The 22402-nt window shown below is 35.4% G+C and overlaps 1 protein-coding gene across 5 annotated transcripts in view; it reads right to left on the reverse strand.

The window, feature by feature from the left end:
• Positions 1–22402, reverse strand: part of TUSC3 (tumor suppressor candidate 3) — a 215625-nt gene that overhangs the window by 19111 nt on the left and 174112 nt on the right. For 3 of the 5 annotated variants that reach the window (XM_061134934.1, XM_061134933.1, XM_061134932.1), the window contains 2 exons: positions 11120–11183; positions 1243–1317 (listed from right to left, as the gene is read on the reverse strand). The exons of the other annotated variants lie outside the window; for them this stretch is intronic. In XM_061134934.1, the coding sequence (XP_060990917.1) occupies positions 1243–1317; positions 11120–11183 (139 nt within the window). The remainder of the gene's footprint in view (positions 1–1242; positions 1318–11119; positions 11184–22402) is intronic. 5 annotated transcript variants of the gene reach the window in all.

Genomic DNA, 22402 nt, shown 5'->3' on the forward strand with positions numbered 1-22402 from the left:
TCCCAAGAACATCACATTCTTGATGCAAATGATAAATCATAAAATGATATTCTGAACAATGATTAACTAAACAAAGTAATGCATTCATCGCTTCTGTGGTTTCTTTATAACAGTATGTAAATGCCATCGGGGAAATAAGGGTAAAAGATTTATTACATCCAAAATGTTTCAACACTAAAGATCCCTAAGTATTGTATTTAGAAATCACTATGACTGACTTAGATTCATGTCACCATAGCTAAAATTCCCATAAAGAAAATAAGTCTGGTTTTTTATTTTAAACTTTTTAATAAATTAAGAGTCTTCTCCACATGTCTATGTTCCTCATATATACATTCTGGATTTTAATAGGGTTCAGAAATGCAAAGCATATTGATAAAAACCTTAATTATAGGTTTGTGAAGGCATAATCATAAACTCACATAGGGACTTTATATCAATTATGGAAAGATCTGTGGCAGAAAATGCTGAATTTAAGGCTCTCTGATCTTCTCTGACCCGTGCTCCTGAGGGCAGAAGATTTTTCATATGTGTTTTTCCCTCTTCCTGCCATAAACACTTCATAAAAATGTGTAATCTTATTGGAACTCCCTGAGGGGAACAGTTATGTCAAAGGATAAAATAGTCACCTTGTTAAGACACAAAGCTGAAACTTGGTAGAGTTGTGCATCTTGGGATATCACCGGAAAAGGTAAAAACCCTGAAAAAGATGGTACCACAAGATGCCCCCTTTCAAAATGTAGTCAAAAGAGGTTTTGGAGGTAGTTGGAAGGCATTATAATACTTCAGGGTACACTTACGCACAAACTTCTCTGTCTGAATCAGTCCTTGAATGCATAGATGACACTGTGGCATAGGGGACATATCATTAGCCTATAAAACCTCTGAAGACTCTGTCCCTAGAACTTTCCCCCTCTTCCTGTATGGTGGACATGACCAAAGAGACCATAACTTCAGCAGAGATACATCAAACCACCCCCAACAAGGGTGAATAACAGCTTTTCTTTAATACCCAATTCCACAGAAAATTACCAATCCCATTTTGGAAGAAATGTACTTTTAAATATTTGTGCACACACCACACATCCAAGTAAGAGAAAAAAGTAGGAAACACCACAGCTGTCTTCAAACCAGGACCTTTCTTCAGAAGTTCGTTTACAAAGGACTTTTATCTGTTTCCCATTTGATTTAAATGAAGCTTGACTAAAACAAACTTACAACGATACCAACACAGAGACTTACTCCGTCTTTTTCCAACATCTCCCTTGGATGTTGCCGCTTCATTTAGAAGAACCATCCCCATGGTGATAGCCGCATCTATAGTAGTTGTCAAGGAAACATTAGAAATAGATGCACATAAAATCTATTAATTGTTCTGGACCTGAACACCATGTGTTCTGTACCAGAATGATGGAATTTCACATGCACACAGAGGTGAATGCAACTTACTCTCCTGATATAAAATTACAGCTTTTCATGTATTTAAATAAATATGCCTTGATTTTTAGACTATATAACCTCAAACTTTCCTTTGTGAGATTTTTAAGGTCTAATTCTAAATGCTCTTAAATTCCAGGACTTTCATAGTGCATATGAATTACATACTCTCAAAACCAATAATGATATTTCACCTTATACATAAAGATATACATATACTAGTTACACTAAGAATGACATTTCACTGGGCAATCACAGAAAACTGGAATATACTCAGCATGGAACCAACCAACCAGCCTTGGTGGATGCCTAATACGTACAGGAGAGAAAGTCACCAAATACCATCCCCTTGGCTGACAAAAATGGTTCTGTTGTTGTTTAGTTTCAAAGTCATATGTGCCTCTTTGCAACCCCAGGAACTGTAGTCCACCAGGCAAGAGTACTGGAGTGGGTTGCCATTTCCTTTTCCAGGGCATCTTCCTGAGCTAGGCCTCTTCTGCATTGGCAGGTGGGTTCTTCACCACTGGGCCACCAGGGGGGCCCACCCAACACATATATACATACCACTAAGCTTTTAGGAAATTCATGATAACAGTTTGAAAACTTCTGAAATTCAGACAATTACAAGTTCTTTGTGTTTCAACTGTGTAGTGATGGGGATGTTACCAGTAATAAACTGATAGAAAAATTAAAAGGTTGTTTCACTGAAACTGCTGAGACACGGGAAATTTACTGCTTAACTTAGTTCTTTGGAGCAGACTGATGGGACTGATGCAGATCCTTAAAATGGAATTCAGTTAGGATTCCACTCCCATTTTTTTCTGGCAACATCCTTTTATATTCATGTATAATTCTAATCTATCCATTTAAGTGTACAGACTTGAGCTACTGAAAACTCACACAGACTTCTGGATTAATTTATCTCAAAAACATTTTCTATAAATATTCAAAATATAAATCACATTTAAAAAGTATTTTATATAGATATTACAAACAAAACAAATATTTATTTTATGATGCCATCTACTGAGTAGCTTCCAAAATTCCTTCCAAAATACAATGTCGGGGGAAATAGCACTATTTTTTATTTCTGGGGAAAATAAAGTTTAGAAATTAAATGCTTTAAAATTTTAGCTACATGAACGCTGTATATTAAAACATTCTCAGGATAAAACTGGATACGTAAATACCCATGTGTACATTGTATATAAGTGTTATTAGCACACAGAGACATAAATATTCACTTAGGGAGAAGTTATTAAGCAAATTACATTTTATTGGATATTAACTACAGTCACTCAAGTGTAACATATCCCTGTTAATATCTTTGTAACACACACACACATATATATGTATATATATTTTTTCACTACTGTTCCTCTGTAGGGCTTCCCTGATAGCGCAGTTGGTAAAGAATCCGCCTGTAATGCAGGAGACCCCAGTTCTATTCCTATGTCAGGAAGATCCGCTGGAGAAGGGATAAGGCTACCCACTCCAGTCTTCTTGGGCTTCCTTTGTGGCTCAGCTGGTAAAGAATCCACTTGCAATGTGGGAGATTTGGGTTCGATCCCTGGGCTGGAAAGATCCCCTGGAGAAGGGAAAGGTTACCCACTCCAGTATTTTGGCCTAAGAATTCCATGGACTGTATAGTCCGTGGGTTTGCAAAGAGTAAGACACGACTGAGCGACTTTCACTTTGTCAAAAGTTGCTTTGTCACTTTGTCCCTCTGTAGATTTGAAAACTACGTGACCAACGTGTTTCTCATTTGATTGCTTTTGTACTTCACACAAATTCAAACCGTGTTATTACAAAGCTGTAAGATTTTCATCAGAGTATACTGATTGTTATTGCTTATCTTACTCATAGGCATTTCTTTGCAAGTGTTTGCTATTACAAATACTCCTACAAAGAATATCTTCTTATATATACATGTGAAATGTTTTTTCTAGGGTCTACATCTAGAGGTAGAGTTTTTGAGAGGCTGATATGTGTAGTTTCAAATTTACTAGGTATGATCATATTCTGTAAAACAAGTGGTGTTAAGAGTTACCATTTTTTTTTACACTGCACTAACACAGTTTTGCTGAACTATTGATTTTATCAAATTGTTGAGTAGGGATCTGTCTCACTAGTGAGTCAGGGTTTATCTTTTGATATGTTAATTCCTCTTTTTGCTTAATTTTTTGTATTGTGCTTTTTTTTTTGCCCATTTTCCCATAAGTATATTTGCCTTTTCTTATTAACTTAGAAGATGCTTCAGTTTTTTCTGGATATGAATGTTTTGAAGTGTTACATACAGATTCTTCTACTTGTCTTTTAAATTGTTTACTTATGTAGAAGGTTGTCATTTCAGTATGGTCAAAATTGATATTCTTTTCCTTCATGAGCTTTGGTTACTGTTGCTTACTTATGAAACTAATTCCTACCCCTAAGTCTTAGAAATACTCTGTTAGTTTTAGGTATACAATATTAAGTGTGTGAACATTTAAATACATTAGGAACTAATAAGCACCAGAAGTCTAGTAACCGTATGCCCCATACAAAGTTATTAAGTATTATCAACTGTATTCCTTATGTTGTATATTACATCCCCATGACTACTTTAAAACTGTAAGTTTGAACCTCCTCATCTCCTATTTTGTTCAAGCCCTCACCCAGCTGCCCTTTGCAACCACCCTGTTTTCTGTATCTATGAATCTGTTTCCGGTTTGTTGTTTGTTCATTTGTTTTTTAGATTCCACATACAAGTGAGATCATAAAGTACCTGTCTTTCTCTAACTTATTTCACTTAGCATGATACCTTTTAGATTCATCCATGTTGTTGCAAACGTCAGGAGTTTTCTTTTAATGGTTGAGTGTTTGTGTGTCTGTACATCGTGTCTTCTTCACCCATTCATCCACTGATGGACATTGTGGTTGTGTCCATATCTTGGCTACTGTAAATAATGCTGAACAGAGAGGTGTATATATCCTGCTGAATTAGTTTTCATTTTCTTCCAGTAAATACTCAGAAAATGACTGAATCATATGCTGGTTCTATTTTTTATTTATTTATTTTTAGAAACTTTCATACTGTTTTCCATAGTGGCTGTACCAAATTAGATTCCTCCAATCCTCATCAAGGTTTATTTGTTGTCTTCTTGATGACAGCCATTCTGACAGGTGTAAGGTGGTATCTTTCTTGGATTTTATTTGCAGTTCCTTGATGATTAGTGATTTAGATCATCTTTCCACATGACTGTTGGAATTATGTCTTCCTTAGAAAAGAGTTTAGTCCGCTCAAGTCCTCTATCTATTTCTAAACTGTTTTGTTTCTTGATATTGAGTTGTATGAGTTATGCATTTGTATATTAACTGCTTATTGAATATATAACCTGCAAATATCTTCTCCCATTCAGTAAGCTACCTTTTCATTTTGTTGATGGCTTTTTTTCCAATGTATAAAAAGCTTCTTAGTTTGATGTAGTCTCACTTGTTTATATTTGCTTTTGTTTGCCTTGCCTAAGGAGACAGAGCCAAAAAATTATTGCCAAGACCCATGTCGAAGAGCATCCTGCCTGTGTCTTCTTTGAGGAATTTTATGGTTTCGGGTCTTACCTTTAAGTCTTTAACTCATTTTGAGTTTATTTTGTATATGGTGTGAGGAAGTGGTCCAGTTTCATTCTTCTGCACGTAGCTGTCTAGTTTTCCCAATACCATTTATTGAAGGGGCTGTATTTTTCCCACCGCATATTCTTTATTTTTTGTAGCTTCATCGACCATAAGTGCATGGGTTTATTATTTGGGCTCTTCAGTCTGTTCTGTTGATCTGTGTGTCCATTTTTGTGCTGACTCTATACTGTCTTTATTACCATAGTGTTTTTTTTTCTTAAACCACCCTTAGCATCTATTTATTTTGGGCTGCGCTGGGTCTTCGTCGCTGTGTGGGCCTTTCTCTGGTTCTGGAGAGCGGGGGCTACTCCAGCTGCGGAGCGTGGGCCTCCCCTGCTGTGGAGCGTGGAGCGTGCACTCTGGCCGTGCAGGCTTCAGCGGCTACGGCATGCGGGCTCCCTGTCTGCGGCTCACGGTCTGCAGACTGCAGGCTCAGTAGCTGTGGCACACGGGCCCAGTCGCCGTGTGGCGTGTGGGATCTTCCCAGACCAGGGACTGAGCTGGTGTCCCCCCTGCACTGCAAGGGAAATTCTTAACCACTGGACCACCAAGGAAGCCACATAGCTTTTTAATATAGTTTGAAATCAGGGTGTATGATACCTACAGCTTTGTTCTTCTTTCTCATGACTGCTTTGGCTAAATAGGGTCTTTTGCAGTTCCATGCAAATTTTAATTATTCTAGTTTTGTGAAAAATGGCACTAGCAGTTTGAAAAGAATGGCCCTGAATCTGTAGATTGCTTTGGGCAGAATGGACTTTCTAATGTCTTTAACATAAGGCAGGTAATGCCATTCTTTTCCTCAGAGAACTCTTTACTCAGAGTGAGATGGCAAGTTAATAATCTAAAGACCTCAAAATGACCTCCAGGTGGCACCTATTTTGTAGCCTGACCCACTTCCTATACTGCTCTGCCCTTGTTGGCTCTTACTCATGTCCATGGTATTTTTTCAACAAGAACCCTCTGCCTCAGGATCTTTGCACTTGCTATTTCTTTATCTGAATGCTATTCCCCTCAATGTCCATGTAACTCACTCCCTCACTTCCCTTGGGTTTTTGATCAAATGACAGTGGAGAAGCCTCCTTTGAACACTGTACCTCTTATCCTGCTTTATTTTTCTCTATTAATAATATTAGTTTACACATAAGGAAACTGAAGCCATCAGAGAGATCCAAGTAACCTGTGCAAAGCCACAAAGCTAGTGAGTAAAAGGTGCAAACCAAAAGAACATAGAAGAATTGAAGCAGGATGATAACAGGGTTAGAAAAAATGATGAGGGAACAGCAAAGGAACAAAATAGTTAAATCTGTTTAACAATGTATATCTTTATGCTAAGCATAAAATTTTATATCAAGTGAAAATGCACATAATGATATAATTGCATCTCTTTACAAATATTAAGAGAAATTCAGGAAAAGAAAGATAATAAAAAGTTAAAAGCAACTATCTTGGGGTAATAAGGTTGTGGGGTTTTGTTTTCTATTATTTATACTCTACATACTAGTTAGTTTGCAAACTTTTTCTGTGAAGGCCCAGAATGTAAATATTTGGGGCTATGCACGCTGTATGGTGTATTGTTACTACTCAATTCTGCTACTGTAGTGCAAAGTAATCACAGACAATACACAAATGAATAGGTGTGGCTGTGTTCCAATGAAACTTATTTATAAAAATACTGTCAGGCTAGAATTGAACCTTGCTGGTCCTAGTTTGCCAACCCCTGCTATAGAGGATCTGAGACAGTGCCAGAGATACTCTAAACTGTTATGTCTGCGAGGAAGTTAGCTTTGCTCTTATGTGAAAATAAAGAAACGCAAAAATCCTTGTGCACATGATCTCAAAGTAGGAACTTTAAAGCAAAGAGATTACTAGATACAGGTGTTATGTACAAGCTGAATGTAAAATATTTTATTAGAGAGCAGCAGGGTCAGGAACGAAGTGTGAGTTTGTTACTTAGAATGCTTCCTGCAAAAGTCAGTTTTCTAGTCATTAACAAGGAAAGAGCTGTGAACCTGCTTTAAACTTGATGACTGTAACTGAGATATGTGAATTACACTAAATGGCTTTAAACTGGCCAACCCTCATTTTTTATCTAAAAATACTTTTGAGCTTAAAAACTGAGTATTGAGAATTATTTAGGTCTAGTTCTATTCTGTCAATGAAAATAATTTTTGGTAAAAGAGAGCCTGCAAAATACTTATCATTTGGGCAAAAAAAATCACATTTGTAATGTAAACATTTTTAGATTATGTACTGATTTATAAACACAGGAAGAAGCTTTGACTCTAACATCTGTCAGAGTTAATGTGTAGGTCTTCCTTTATTGGGTGGAAGGCTGACTGATTAATGAAAGCGCCTACAAATCTCTGAGAGATTCTGTGTCAAATTCTGGAATAACAGATGCTTTTCTGTCATTAAACTGATGGGTATAACCATTTGACTAAGCCTTATTAAAGAATCTCAACATGTAGAGATTAAGAGATATAAATATATACCAGCTAAATGGTTATGTTCCTGAGACTTTCTATTGTCCTGAGATGAATGACTATGCCTGCATAGACACAAACACACAGACACACACCTTTTTTCCACTTCATGTATAACTTTCCACATCTGTATTGATTAATATCATAACATTATACACTTCAGCTACTACACACTCTCCAGTCCCCTGTTTATCCTGTCAATCACTTTCTTACTGTTAAAATTAAGTCAAAATATTGACATGATCCTACATAAAACAGGAGCTGCTGTTTGTGTAAATAACAAAATCCACAGAAAATGAATATCCTAGTGAACTGGTAGCACATACATTTGCATTACATTATAATCCATTCTCAATCACAAATGATGTTAGGTTTATTGTGGCTCCTAAGAAGAGACCCAGGATTGTCAGTTTAAAGATAAATGTGAACAAATGTTGGGAAAAAGTCAGCCCATTATAGAAGACTTTATCTAAAATATCTTCAACTTGTATCCATCATTAATTTTTTTTCTGTAGTATGTTTCTCCTTGGATATATAACACATTAAAAGAAACATTTGCTGTCTATCATAGATTGAAAATAAGTCAGAGTAAAACTATACTCTCATAATAGATGGAAAACAAATGTTTTTCTCATAGGAAAAGCAAATATGATCTTTATGAGAACACATGTATTTTTAAATATTTAGAAACAGTTGTTACTGCTAGTATAACCTTTGCCTTTTATATCAGAACCTTTACTTCTAATTGATATTTATCTCATGTCATCTTGACATCCCAGAATTTAGAGGATGTGCAGAATTAAGGGACAGGTCAGAATTTGTATACTTGACAGTAAAGCCAATCCGAGAACTCGTGTGTCTGGTTTCCACTAGCACACAGAACATGTCCTCATGAATTTAGATCTGATTCAAATTTCTTAGCAAGGTATGGAAAGATATTTACTATCCAGCCAACTAACCTTTCATCAGTCTGCCCTGCACAGTCTGTGAATACTCTTTCATACACCTTCCACTGGAATATTCTCACTCACTTATTCTCCACCTGGGGAGAACTCCTTTTTTACTGTATAAAAACCTGGCTAAAAAGTCAATTCAACTTTTCCATGTGTCAAGTTGCCTCTTGATGCCTCATACTAATTAAAATTATTTTCCTATCAGCCTACCTTGTTGCAGACAGCAAATATCTTATATTTACAACAGGTGTTAAAACATAACTGAATGAAAAATTTTAAAAATATTTTACTTGGAAAAATAAAGAGAATTATACATTAGCTTTAGTTCATATATTCCTTATTAAAATGTCATAACATTTATTATTATTTTTAAAAATAGCTTTCTCTCAAAGACTACTTAGGAATTTTCTTTTCCTCCTAAATAGGGTACTGAAATAAAATACTACTAACAGGGAGAAAAATCTTATTTTTACTAAATGTCATTCTATAACCTATGACATCAAATGACTCCATCTGTTTGCTCTTAGATTTTTTTAAAGTAAAATTTTGTTTGTAGCAACTGCATCCAATGATCTGGCTTACTAAATTAGGAAGAGAAAACCAAAAGGTAGAAATATTCTCCAAAGATAAACAAGAAGTTACCACCTGGAATTTGCATTTTTTCAACCCACTCCAGTATTCTTGCCTAGAGAATCCCATGGACAGAGGAGCCTGGGGGGCTATAGTCCATGGGGTTCCAAGAGTTGGATATGACTCAGCCACTAAACCACCACATAAAAACATACACGCAAATGACAAAAAAAAAAAATTATAAAGTAAGTTTTAAAAAATTAGTAAATTCTGCCAAGTAAAAGTAAAATCAGAAATTATTATATAATGGCTTCTTCTAAACTTTCATTGATGATTTTAATGAGCCCACCATTCTAAGTAAGACATTTTCTCTTTTCATAGATACAGGCAAATAAAAAGAACAGCAGCGATAAAGCAACAAATAGTTACTAGCAGCACAAAGATAATACATTTTAGTGTTAAAAATCTACATGGAAGACTTCATACTGTTTGTAAAATTTCTTTGAGTCCTAAATCTCGGCTTGAGGTCAATGAGCCATGAAATGAAACCTTGGGGAATTCCTGCCATACAATGGAATGATGGTCTCAACACACCTTTTCATTCCTTTTGCTAGGTATTTCTGATGTTTTAATAGCTGCTTTGAAAGAAGTATATTGCTAAAATGCTACATCATGGTTGAAAACAGATAGAAAAGAAAAAGGAAAAACTACAGAACCAAAAAGTTACCTGCAATACATATTTCCCCTTTCCTGCAGGTTCACTTTGTACGGTTTCAGTTACCCACAGTCCAAAAACATTAAATGGAAAAGTTCAGAAATAATTCCTAAGTTTTAAAGTAAGATGCAAATGCCATTCTAGCAGCATGATGAAATCTCACATCTTTCTGCCCTGTTCCATCCGGATGTCCCTCTGTCCAGAGTGCCCACACTGTGTTCACTACTTGTTCCGTCGTCACTCAGCAGCCATCCTGTTACCAGATCAGCTGTCATGGGGTCACTGTTTACTTAATAGTGGCCCCAAAGCACAAGAGTAGTGACGCTGACAGTTCGGATATTCTCTTACTATGCCTAGTCTGTAAGTTAACCTGTACCATAGGTATGTATGTCTAGGAAAAAATACAGTTCTTTCTCCAAACTAAGGGAAGGCAATTAAATTTTGTGGGTTGTAGTTTTCCTAGTTATAAAATGAGGTTTTGCTCTAGGAGAGTTCTAAGAATGCTTAAAGGTTTAAATAGTTATGGTTATATCAGATACTAGAAAACAGGGTCTAGACTGTTTTATCTGAAGATGAATCTTGGTAACCAGCAGAGTAATTTAATTTTATAAATGACACTATAAGGCACACTTTAGATCCTGACAATGACTCAGTACATTCAACATTATAAACTTAACATACAAATGTTTCCACAGGACTCACACAAATGTCAGTGTTCCCCCAAAGTACAGCTGTTTACCCCAAAATTAACCTTACTTCATTCTAGTAATATGTAATTTATTTTTTGAAAAATGTATCATACCTCTTTGCTATTCTGCTGTCTTTACCCTTCTACCTCTAAACCATAAATTGTACTGTATTATCTGATTCATAACATTTAGTCTTCCATGTTCCAAAAAGATGTCTAATTATCCTAAATCTTCCTCTCTCACTTACTATAACATTTAAGGGAACTAAGATAATTTCTTTATCCTGCTTTTTATATAACACTTTTTTTCCTTCCCCATTAAGATTCTAAAGGGGAAAACCATACAGACATCACAAAAAACTCTAGCCAGAGATAATCAAAAGCTATACTTCAAAATTCAATAGTAAGTTAAAAAAAAGAGAAAATTATAACCTACTAATGATTTAGAATTTTAAAAATTACATGGTAAGAGAAAATAGCATAGGAATTGGAAAATTAGTCACATGGTAAAGTGTCAAATTTAATGTCTCAAAAGTCTTGATTATTTGTTAGGAAAAAAATCAGTTTGATAGCATGCAGCTCTGCTTTGTTCTTATCAACCCATCAGTATTTTAAAGGATACTTAGTACCAGAATAATGTGTGACTCTGCCACGAATTGGACCTGGCTGCTCCCATGAATGTAGCTCTATAAAACAAGACAGAGAAGCAAAAATTACAATCTGGGGAAAAGCAGGGTTTTGGCAGCTTTTTCTTTGTATAATTCTATACCTTGAAGATTAACAATGGATAAAGCTATGAATTAAACTCCTATTTATGGTTTTGGAACGAAATAATTAGTTACTTTTGAATAAAATAATTATTAGTTAACTAGAAGTAGAAGATGAAGCGCTGGTGGCTGATGTCACTGTCAACTGTAGAAAGCAACCTACTATCAGAAGTAAACTTAGTGTAATTTGTTAAAAGGTTTACCACAAAAACATACACAAACTGTAATGATTCTTCCAGAGCCTCCGTAAAATGTACTTAATATAGTGTAAGGCACAGATTAGAGGAACTAAGATTAATGACTCTACAGCCTTTAAATGAAAAATGACCAATCAACAGTTAATATGACTCTTTTCTACACTATCAAAGTTTTTAAATTAAGGACATAGCTTTATAAACGCATTTATTTTAAACTGATTTTTTTCCAAAACATAATTATTAAAATTGTTTCATCCTATTGAGAAAGATATAGCTTCCTAAACCTGGTAAGAACTGTATTAGTTGATATCAATCAATTATAGAAATTTGACAAAAATCTCCATGCAAGATTATTTCACTTCTGAAAACCTGATTCCCACAGTAGTTTGGCTTTAATGGAAAGAGTATTTAACTAGAAGTCGGAACATTATTCCTTCTTGTCCTTAACCCTGGGCATGTCACCCAATCTCTCAAATATTCAATATCCCCTATTCCATAAAACTAGGAACTGGATTAACTGAGTCCCATGATCTTTTTGAAGCATGCAGAGTCTTGTGTGTATTGTTATCAATTCTGTCTTGGTATTTTCACGTAGAGACTGCTCTTGGTACTTCAGTCTAAGCTACCTTTGTTTCCATCTCTAATTTCTCAACCATTCATAATGCAGCTGCCTCATTCAAAGGTGTATTTGGATAAATTTTTAAACAACAGCTTCAAGCAAACCAACTAAAAAATAGCCATGTGTGGTTTATTTACATTATAGCTTCTGAGGAATACTATCACATATTTTCTATTTTATTAAATATTACTATATTGACAACAGTGTAGCAACACAAATACTATAAGCAATGTGTTTGATATTACCTTAAGTCTGACTAGAAACTAAGACTTTCATATCACAGAAATGAAGGTTTTATTATTCTAACAATTATAGCAGCATAGATAATACCAAATACAACGATACCAAGTACTAATAACAACTACCATTTATTAAGCACTCATTTTGTGTTTGACACAAGTTCTACATGCAATGTCTCATTTAATTCTAACAGTCGTAACAAAGGTATTTTTATTACAGCCACTGAGTCAATACGGTAACTGAGACTAAACAGGGGAACGTCCGCTTCGGTTTTCACATCTGCTGTGTGAAGTCTGAGATTTGAAATTAGGTCTGTGTGATTTCAGATCCTGATCGCATACTCACTATACTACTGATACTTAGTTATTTGCTGGACGTTTGACAGGATGCTTCATATAGATTATCCCCTCGTATCTTCTTAATAACTATATAAAATAGATATTATCATTCTATCTTCCAAACGAGGAAAATGAGATTTAGAGAAATTAACTAAATTAAGATCACACAACTAGAAACTGGTGAAATTTGGAGAGCAACTTGGGTTTGACCTCCAAGGTCCATGCCTTTTCCATCATATAATAACTTACCAAAAGATAGGAAGAAAACCTAGTGTAAAGTTTTATAAAAGTTTTTACTGGTGATCACAGTTAAATGTTGACCATTAAGGTAATTAAAAATAAACATTTATGTGACTGACTGAAATATCTGACTATAACAACACAAAATAAGATGCCCAGATGTATGTGACAACTGCAAGGAAGTTTGCCTGGATTAGAACCACAGTGCAGACACTATGCACTGATTTAGGCAATGGGGATATCAAGTGTAACAAAACAGCAAACAAAATGAAACGAACAAAACCAAAAAAATGCTTACACATTCAAACTGTGAGAACACATTTTGTCTACCAAAGTTCAAGAGACATTACTGGCACATATACAAGTCAGAAAAGCAAACACACGAATAAAAGAACAAGCAAGTACTCTAGAGGTCTTAAGTGCTGACCTTGGAGGGTATGTTTCATTTACAGGGTTACCTAAAGCAGTGCTTAACACAGTTAAAATCTAGCTAAGCTTACCATTTTAAGCTAGTCTTTAATATATGTATTTAACTGATGCATGTGCTTTGAAAATACTTTGGAAGAAGGGACACTGAGTAATTCCTTTATAGCTTTAGCAAGCATGATGTTCATTTATATTCTTTCCACTTGTGATTTTTATTAACTCTGACCAAGGAAATGTCAGCAACTCATGGAAATTTAATCCTAAATATTTATTTAACTTGGAAATGGCAACCCACTCCAGTATTCTTGCCCGGAAAATTCCATGGACAGAGGAGCCTTGTAGGCTACAGTCCATGGGGTCGCAAAGAGTCGGACAGGATTGAGCGACTTCACTTCACTTCACTTCACTTACAAGTGCAATGGAGAAAATCTGCATGCTTTTTGATATAGGATATATATCTTTTTTCCCATGGAGATCTATTTTGACAAACCATTAATATAAACATTTTTTCTTGTCCAGTCAATTGAACACTTACTTCATAGAGCACATGAACCAAAAAGAAAGGGTCTTAAAAGTTATCAGAAAAGGCATTACTATATCTTATTTGAAGTTTGCATAGCATAATGATATAAATAATATATCTGAATAATATGCTTAATTTTAGTAACATACTTGACAATAAAAATTAGTAACTTAAATATAATAGTTCTCTTACACAAGAGTATCAGAAAAGAAAATGGAAATTAAGCTAAATACAGTAAATGTCAAGGAGGAAAGAAACCTCGTTCCATGTAACTCTTCCCTTTTTATAATGTAGAATTTTTATTTTTATCAGAGTATAATTGCTTTACAATGTGTTAGTATCCACTGTAAAGTGGATCGGCTCTAGGTATACAGGCGTGCGTGGGTACTCAGTCATGACCAACTCTTTGCAATCCCATGGGCCGGGCTCCTCTGTCCGCGGGATTTCCCAGGCAAGAATACTGGAGCCGGTCACCATTTCCTTCTCCAGAAGATTAACAGTATATATGTGTCAATCCCAATCTGCCACTTCATCCACCCCCTTTCTCCTCTTCATCTCCATACATTTGTTCTCTATATCTATGTCTCTATTTCTGCTTAGGAAATAAGATTGACTTCACCAATTTTTTTTGGATTCCACATATATGCATTAATATACGGTATCTGTTCTTTTCCTTACTTCACTGTGTATGATAGTCTTTAGGTCCATCCACATCGTTCCTGACTTCTTGGGAAGATGGTATTAGTCATATTGGTCTGCTTTTTCAATATTATTTTAAAACTGTGTTGGTAGTGAGTGATCATTAAGGAGTCCTTTTATAAACATAATGTTCTGAAAATATTAATGACCAGTATAGACCAACATTGTTGTTACGTTTCAATTAAAATGTCTGAATTGGTATCTTTATCCTGGACCTGCCTCAAGGGTGACCTTGAAAATTACTCTAAACTTCAAATTGTTCAACTGTATAATGAAAAAACAAAATGTGAGAAATGAATTATTAATAGGTAATGCATGTAAAATACTTAGGACTAGGCATAAAATCTGGGTTCTCCTGTCAGTGAAATTTTCTTTTAAAACTTCTTTTTTTTTAGGGTTTATTTATTTATTTTTTTTTATTAGTTGGAGGCCAATCACTTCACATTTCAGTGGGTTTTGTCATACATTGATATGAATCAGCCATGGATTTACACGTATTCCCCTTATTTAAGTTTCTAATAAACCAATATTAACTTTATAAGCCTTGGGGCAGAAGCAAGATAGGAAAAACCAATGTGTTTGATTAACTTTCGTAAAATGTGGGCATACGTGCTCAGTCACTTCAGTTGTGTCTGACTCTTTGTGATCCCATGGACTGTAGTCCACCATGTTCCTCTGTCCATGGAATTCTCCAGGTAAGAATACTGGAGTGGGTTACCATGACCTTCTTCAGTGGATCTTCCCTACTCAGCGACAGAAGCTGACTTTCAGTTAAATGGACTTTGGAGCAAAACTAAAGATACTAACATAAGCACAGTACAAAATCAGGTAATATACAAAGGCAGGAAGTCACTCTTGTGAAGACATTAATAATAGGATTCAAACTAGTTATTTTTCCCTGAAAAGTGTTAGTCGTTCAGTCATACCCAACTCTTCGCAACCCCAGGCTCTGTCCATGGAATTCTCCAGGCAAAAATACTGGAGTGGGTAGCCATTCCCTTCTCCAGGGAATTGTCTCAAGGCAGAGATCGAACCCAGGTTTCCTGCTCTGCAGGTAGATTCTTTACCATCTGAGCCACCAGGGAAGCCCAAAGTGTTACTTTCCCCTACTCACTGATAAAATATATACTGGTCTTCATTTGCTTTGGCATAAGTTCCTTACAAGGGGGAAAAGAAAAAAACCAAACGTGTGCTCACACCAATCCCAGAGAGATGTAAGTTTGAATTTTGATCACTGAAAAATTGTAACTTATTTTAAAAAGAAGCATTTATGACACCTGATGGCTCCGTGGTAAAGAATCTGCCTGCCGATCCAGGAGACGAGGACTTGATCCCTGGGTTGGGAAGATCCCCTGGAGAAGAAAATGGCAACCCATTCCAGTATTCTTGCCTGGGAAATCCCATGGATAGAGGAGCCTGGTGGGCTATAGGCCATGGGGCTGCAAAAGAGTGGGACATGACTGACTAAAAAATAACATTTTATGACACCAAGAAAATGGCAAATAAAAACTAAGATTGTATATTGTCTGGTGTTATCCAAATGCCACTTTCAGCTTCACATCAAATCCACAAAAGCACTTTTGGTCCCTTCTTTCATTTTAAAATAATGAACCAAGAGCTTGTCAATAGCTAGAGCAAACACTACTGTGATTATCTTTTACTATCATGTGAATTCTTTCCGTCCAATCTTTTCATGCAGCTGGACTCACCAATACGAAATGTAAACTTTATTTCTGTTCATTTTCTTTCCCTTCGTGTATACGTCAGAAAAAACTACCCGTGTGAATCCTTTCAGCTTTTTTCTGTACCTTGTTTACTATCCTCCAGTACAAGGACAGCAGACACATGAAATTTAAGAAAATATTTAAGTGATAATCTCTCAACTGTCTAGCATATGATTCTCACTCTGCAACAGAAGTACTGTAACACCAAAAAAGGAAAACATGATGATTTATTATCAACATGAGTCAGAATGTAGGAGAAAAATTTTGTATTTCCTTTGGCAGGACTTCCAAGAAGTCAAATGAGTTTCCTCACTGCTCTTAAATAAACTTGTGTCTTTAATCTTGGCTATTTAAGATCTTCCAGTAGAAGAGCAACTGCTTTCCTGATCAAAGCCTACATACAGTTAGGGATCCATTTTTCATATATGATAGTCAGTCTTTTTTTTTTTTAACCACATAACTCTAAATAAAGAAGATGCTACTTTAAAATATACAAGTTCCTAGGAATGCAGTAACAACACCATAGTCCTGAGTCTCCTTTGTGTGCTTAGGCACCCAGAATACTAAAAGGAAGTAATCTTTATTCTTTCTTTCTCAGTTTCTTTGTGAGAAGACGAACATCTAGGAAGAGATTTTTTTGAACTGTTAAGACAAAATATACTCTTTTATTTAGTGTTAAGTATAATGGAAGTATTCAGAGGCATTCTATGACCTTCCTACTGTATGATACTATGATCTTTGGAACCAATTACTTAAGTCTTTAGTAAAAACAGTGTGAGAGCAGGCAGCAGGTGGGCAGGCTTCTGTTGGCAAATGGGAGTGTCTGGATCACCACTGTTGGTGCAAAACAAGTGGAAATCCCGAGGTACTTAACACTCTGACAGTCCAATACAAGATTTCTCTATTTCTCGATAGTTACATATCCCTAGTCCTTTCTTTGAGGCACGGTTACATATTCCCAGTCCTTTCTTTGAGGTCTTCTTCTTCTACATCAAACTAGATAAACTTCTCTGAGGAAGCACTGGTCCTTACAAGGCTGTGACACTAAACAGCAGGTGTGATATAGATCAGACAATAGCTCGGCCAAGTCCTTCTGGACTTGCCTGAGATAAGAGATATAAATAGGGATTACCTACATCCAGATGGCAAAGAATGCCACTGTGGTAGATTTCCTCAGGCTAGGTAGGTATGATTGGTCTTATTCAAACTCTTTACAAAAAGCGTCAGCCCCACTAGTACAGTGGAGACACACCTCTCCTTATGAGCTTTGCCTGAATTCACAGTGACAATAAGATCGGTAGTTCAGGTATTGTAAACAGGGGAGGTATGGGAGAGAACAAGTAACAACACAGAACAACCAAAACAAAAAGCTCCAATCAATTCTAAGGAAATTCTAAGCAGAATATGCTGAAACAGTTCATCATAAGTGCTCCTCCCTGGAAGGTCAGGCAGTGAGAACACAGTGCAGGCAGGCCTGGAAAATTCTGAGGAGACTAGAAAACCAGCCTAAAGCCCAGACACTAGTGGGCCAGCTACTGGGGACAAACTGTGCTTGTAGAAACACCTTCTGGTTTTTGAACAAAACTGATACTATGACTGATGAGAGAGCTTCTCATATTCACTGTGCTTTCAAAATGTTGAGAGGTTAAATATATGACAGCATAGTATGCCTGTTTCTTTCAAGCGTACAGCAGAGGTTGACTTAAAAGGTCCTATGACTCAGCTTCTAAGTACATTTTAGTAATTAATATTTTCTTGACTGTCCATTTCTAGACTTATAAATTCTTCTATTCATCAATGAAAGAAAACCTGGAATGCTTAGTAGAATTACTCTCATGGAATTTTTTTGGTTACTAAAGTAGTAAGTTCAAAATGAAAAGTTACTTGTTAGATTCTTCATTTTTAAAATCCAACTGAATAGCTTTTGATATGAGATACACTGAATATATAAATCTACAATGCAAATGTTTTGGGAGTTCTGTCATATTAGAGAGATATGAAAAGTAAAGTATATATGGGCTTTTTTCCTTTTTATCTTTCAGAATAAAATCACCATCAAGGAACATTACTATTCTCATGTTGTTATAAATGTAATCTAAAGTACAAGAACCACCACAACAAAATACAACTAATATAGCATGAAGCTTAAAAGTCACATTATTCTGTGTTAAAAAGTAAAATCACACATTTCATATCACTAAATATTTTGCATCTGTAACTGGAGGAAGAAATGCACTAGGAAGATAGTTTTTCTGCCCTACTTTAACTTTGCAAATAAGGAAAGCCATTTAACCTCTCTTTAATTCATTTTCCTAGTAGATCACTTTTTGTTGTTGTTAATACTTATGGGTCTATTGGGTGATAAAAAGGATGTTATTATCAAGAGAAGTCTATAAAATGAATTTAAACAAAACATAAGCAAAAAAAGGACCACTCTTTTGAAACACAGTATCTTGTATTTTTCTTTTTTGGATTATCTGTGAAAATGGATATTCCCTCTTCCCTCTCAGTGCTCACATGATAATTCTTTGATAATCCTCTATATGAAAGCATATTCATGTGGATGAAAGCACCCTGAGATGCTCGGCAATTATTCCTTAATGCTGAGTCTTGCAGTGTGTCTACTGATACTTCTCTGATCACTGTCTGTACCTGGCATTTTTCCGTCTCTTCCTCGCTGACTGCGACCTGAGTGAAACGCTGCTCGGTCTGGATCCCGCTGCATCAAGTAGGAACTACCTACTAGAAAAAAACGGGTTTTTCTAGTCCCGTTTCTTCAGATGCCTTTAGTTCATATCCTTGAAACTTCTCGCATATTGTCTTAGAGTGATATTCTCTCTAAATTTCACCTAATGCCAACTGCTTTCAAAGTCCAGTGTCATCCATTTTCTCCGGATGTCCAGGATCACTGCATTCTGATGAACAAGTCTGGAAAATCACTGCCTCTAAATCTTTGACATTAGAGACTTTATCTTGACATTTGATGTGAAATATAGCACAATGGGATGATAAATGAAACCTGTCTCAGAAATGAAAATGACGCTGATAAGGACTCAGATATTAGACCCATATAACACTGTTGACAGTACCCTGGATCTGCAGGCCTTGAGAATGGGTTTAACTCATGATGGATGGGTCTGGTTGAGCCTGCTTATCTGCCAAATGAGACATCAAATTCTTGGGTGTGATTTTCTGTTTCTTTAAGCTTACTACTTTGAAAGCTTCGAATCAGTAGCATTTATCTTTATACTTAATCAGTATACTAACAATGTGAATCCAGCTATATAATTAGTATTTTGTATCTAGAGGCTAATACACAGTTTCTAGTTCTCCCGTAAAAACTTCACAGAACCAAACACAGCAATCATCTTCAACAGAAGCACCACACTGATGCCTGGAAACTCTGGTTACAAACCAGGCTACTGTGTGTGTGTTAACTGACCTACCTCAGTTTCTGCATCAGCAAATCAAGGATGTTGTAATAATTAAATAACAGCATTCAGAAAAGTGTGACATGAAGTGAGCCTTCATTAAATGTTGGCTCTCATTATTTCTATTTATTCAACTGTTATTTATTGAATGTCTAATACGTGATAGGCACATTTCTAGGCACTTGAGATAAGAGTGAACAGAGCAAAAATCCCTGGCCTCGTGGGGTTTACTGGAGAAGGAAATGGCAACCCACTCCAGTATTTTTGCCTGGAGAATCCCATGGACAGAGGAGCCTGGTGGGCTACAGTCCATGGGGTCACAAAGAGTCAGACATGACTAAGTGATTAACACACACACATGGGGTTTATAGCCTAGTGTTTGTGCACACACGTGTGTGTCTTGGGGACAGGGAAGCAGAGGGGGAGAAAAGCCCAATGAATATAAATAAAAATAAAATACATTATACGTATATATAAATAACATACAATTAATACTAATATATGGAACATTAAATTGAGACATCAATTTAAAACAAAATCTACACACTCATTTATATATTTTGGCTTATTAAAATAAAGCGGTCACTAAAAATGGTAACGTACTTTAATTAGCAAGTGCTCTGTAACTGAAATATCGAAGAGAGAAGTTACATCATTTGTCCTTGACGTTCCTTTCTCGCCTCACACTTTCTCTTTTAGATGATTCATACTCTTCAATTCAACAGCTCTTGGTATGAAAGACTCCTGCTTAGCCAGGTCTATAGTGTTACATCTTACGGAGTAACCACTGATTGGGTATATCTACTTCAGTATCCCACTTGAATGTCCTAACACTCTAAAACCAATTTTTTTCAAACATGTCACTATTCTCTGCACAAAATTATTTATCTTGGCCAGACTTCTGTGCTTCTGTCAATAATGCAACCATTCTTCTAACGATCCAAGTTTCAACTTTACCATTTCTGCCTGCATCAATCATAATGCCAGTGAACACTTCCTATCCTATATTTGCCTTTTTTCTATTACTTTGACACAACTGATTGTGTATGAATGTTTATCATATCATGCTTGGATTATGGGCACTCTAATCTTTAGTCTCTAATCTCTCATTTCTAGCTAAATCTTACAAAATCTCCACTTTCATCAGTCTACTGCTCACAAACCTTTGAGAATTTAAAACTGCTTAGAGGCCACAGCTCTTGGCAGTAAAGTCAAACACTTTTGAATCAATCAATTCATCAATCAAGCCAACTATCTAGTCAGTGCTTAAAGAGAGAGATGCTATATTCCATAATATGAGAAAACAAGTACATGCAAAAAACGTGTTTTTTTTTTTTTTTTGCTGAAAAAGAAACATGGGAACATGCACACGGAGATCTCTAACCATACAGACAAAATAAGGGCAGTGTGCTTAATATTCTAGAATTAGTAAACCAACATTTGAGTCTGTGCTTGAGTTGCCTCTTTGTAAATCGGGATAATAATTGTATCTTTCTTACTGAGAACTGCTACTGGAGTGAACAGATCAGAAGTTAATTAGCTACTAAATTATATGGTATTTAGTAAGGACTCTATAATTTAGCTATGTGTTCATTGAGTTCTAGAGAAATATAAAAGATGAAATTACTGTAGGGTGAAATGAAAGGAAAAGGCTCCAAAGATGGTTAACTATAAACAGGGTATTTCAGTAGAAATTGTGTTGAGATATATTAGGAATACTCGATTTTAAACAGGTGGGCAGTGACAAGGAAATTAACAGAGGATGGCAAGGGGTTTGAAGGTAGACTTGATTGGGATGCCACAGTAAGTACACTTTTTCTAACACTATTTCCATTAAAAATTATATCTCAAAAAAAAATTATGGTCCCCAAGCATCCTATCCTCATTTTCACCCCTGTATGGGTTTTCTTAAGGCTGTTCCATTTTTTTCTTTCTGATCCATATCAAGGAGCAATCTTTATTCTTACCGGGTAACCAAAATTTAGCATGATTTAATGCCAACTCTTAACTTTGCTAGATAACTTTGCCTCAGGGTAATGAATAGTTAATACCCTTAAACTATTATAATACTATCTATAACATTTCATCTGTATCTTAGTCACATATGGATTTATAATGTTAGGATTCTAGACTCAAAACTCACATGAATAATACTGTCTCAGGAAAAAGGATATATTACTTGTAGAATACAGAATATTTCAATTTTTTAAAAAAGAGAACAGGCTCAAATACTTGCTCCAATATATTTTAAAATAATTTAAATACAAAATATTGTTAAACCCTAAAGTAAAATGTGAAATGATTGCAAAACTCTGTATATTTAGTGTAATTTATTAATTTTTTAAAAATCTAGGGCATTTATTAATAACTGTATTTTTAGCATCTTAGATGAAGCTAACAAATGAAGTTAAATTCCTCAAAATAGCATAAAGAACAGTTAAGCTCAGGAAATATATATATCTTAGAGAAAAAGTGATGTTTTAAACAACTGTGTAGAGTGAATGTTATTTAAAATTAATAAAATCACAGTTTACTCTTTTCAAATTTAGAGTGAGCTCATTAAATTATCATTTTTTTAGTATGCAATTTTTGCCAATAAAAATTTTAACAAGTAAACATTGATATTTGGTTGTTATTAGTATGTACTATAAGCACATAATTTTAAAAATCATATTTCTCCAGAGATTTCAAAAGTGTATTC

The sequence above is a fragment of the Dama dama genome, chromosome 32, assembly GCF_033118175.1.
Source record: "Dama dama isolate Ldn47 chromosome 32, ASM3311817v1, whole genome shotgun sequence".
Lineage (NCBI taxonomy): Eukaryota > Metazoa > Chordata > Mammalia > Artiodactyla > Cervidae > Dama > Dama dama.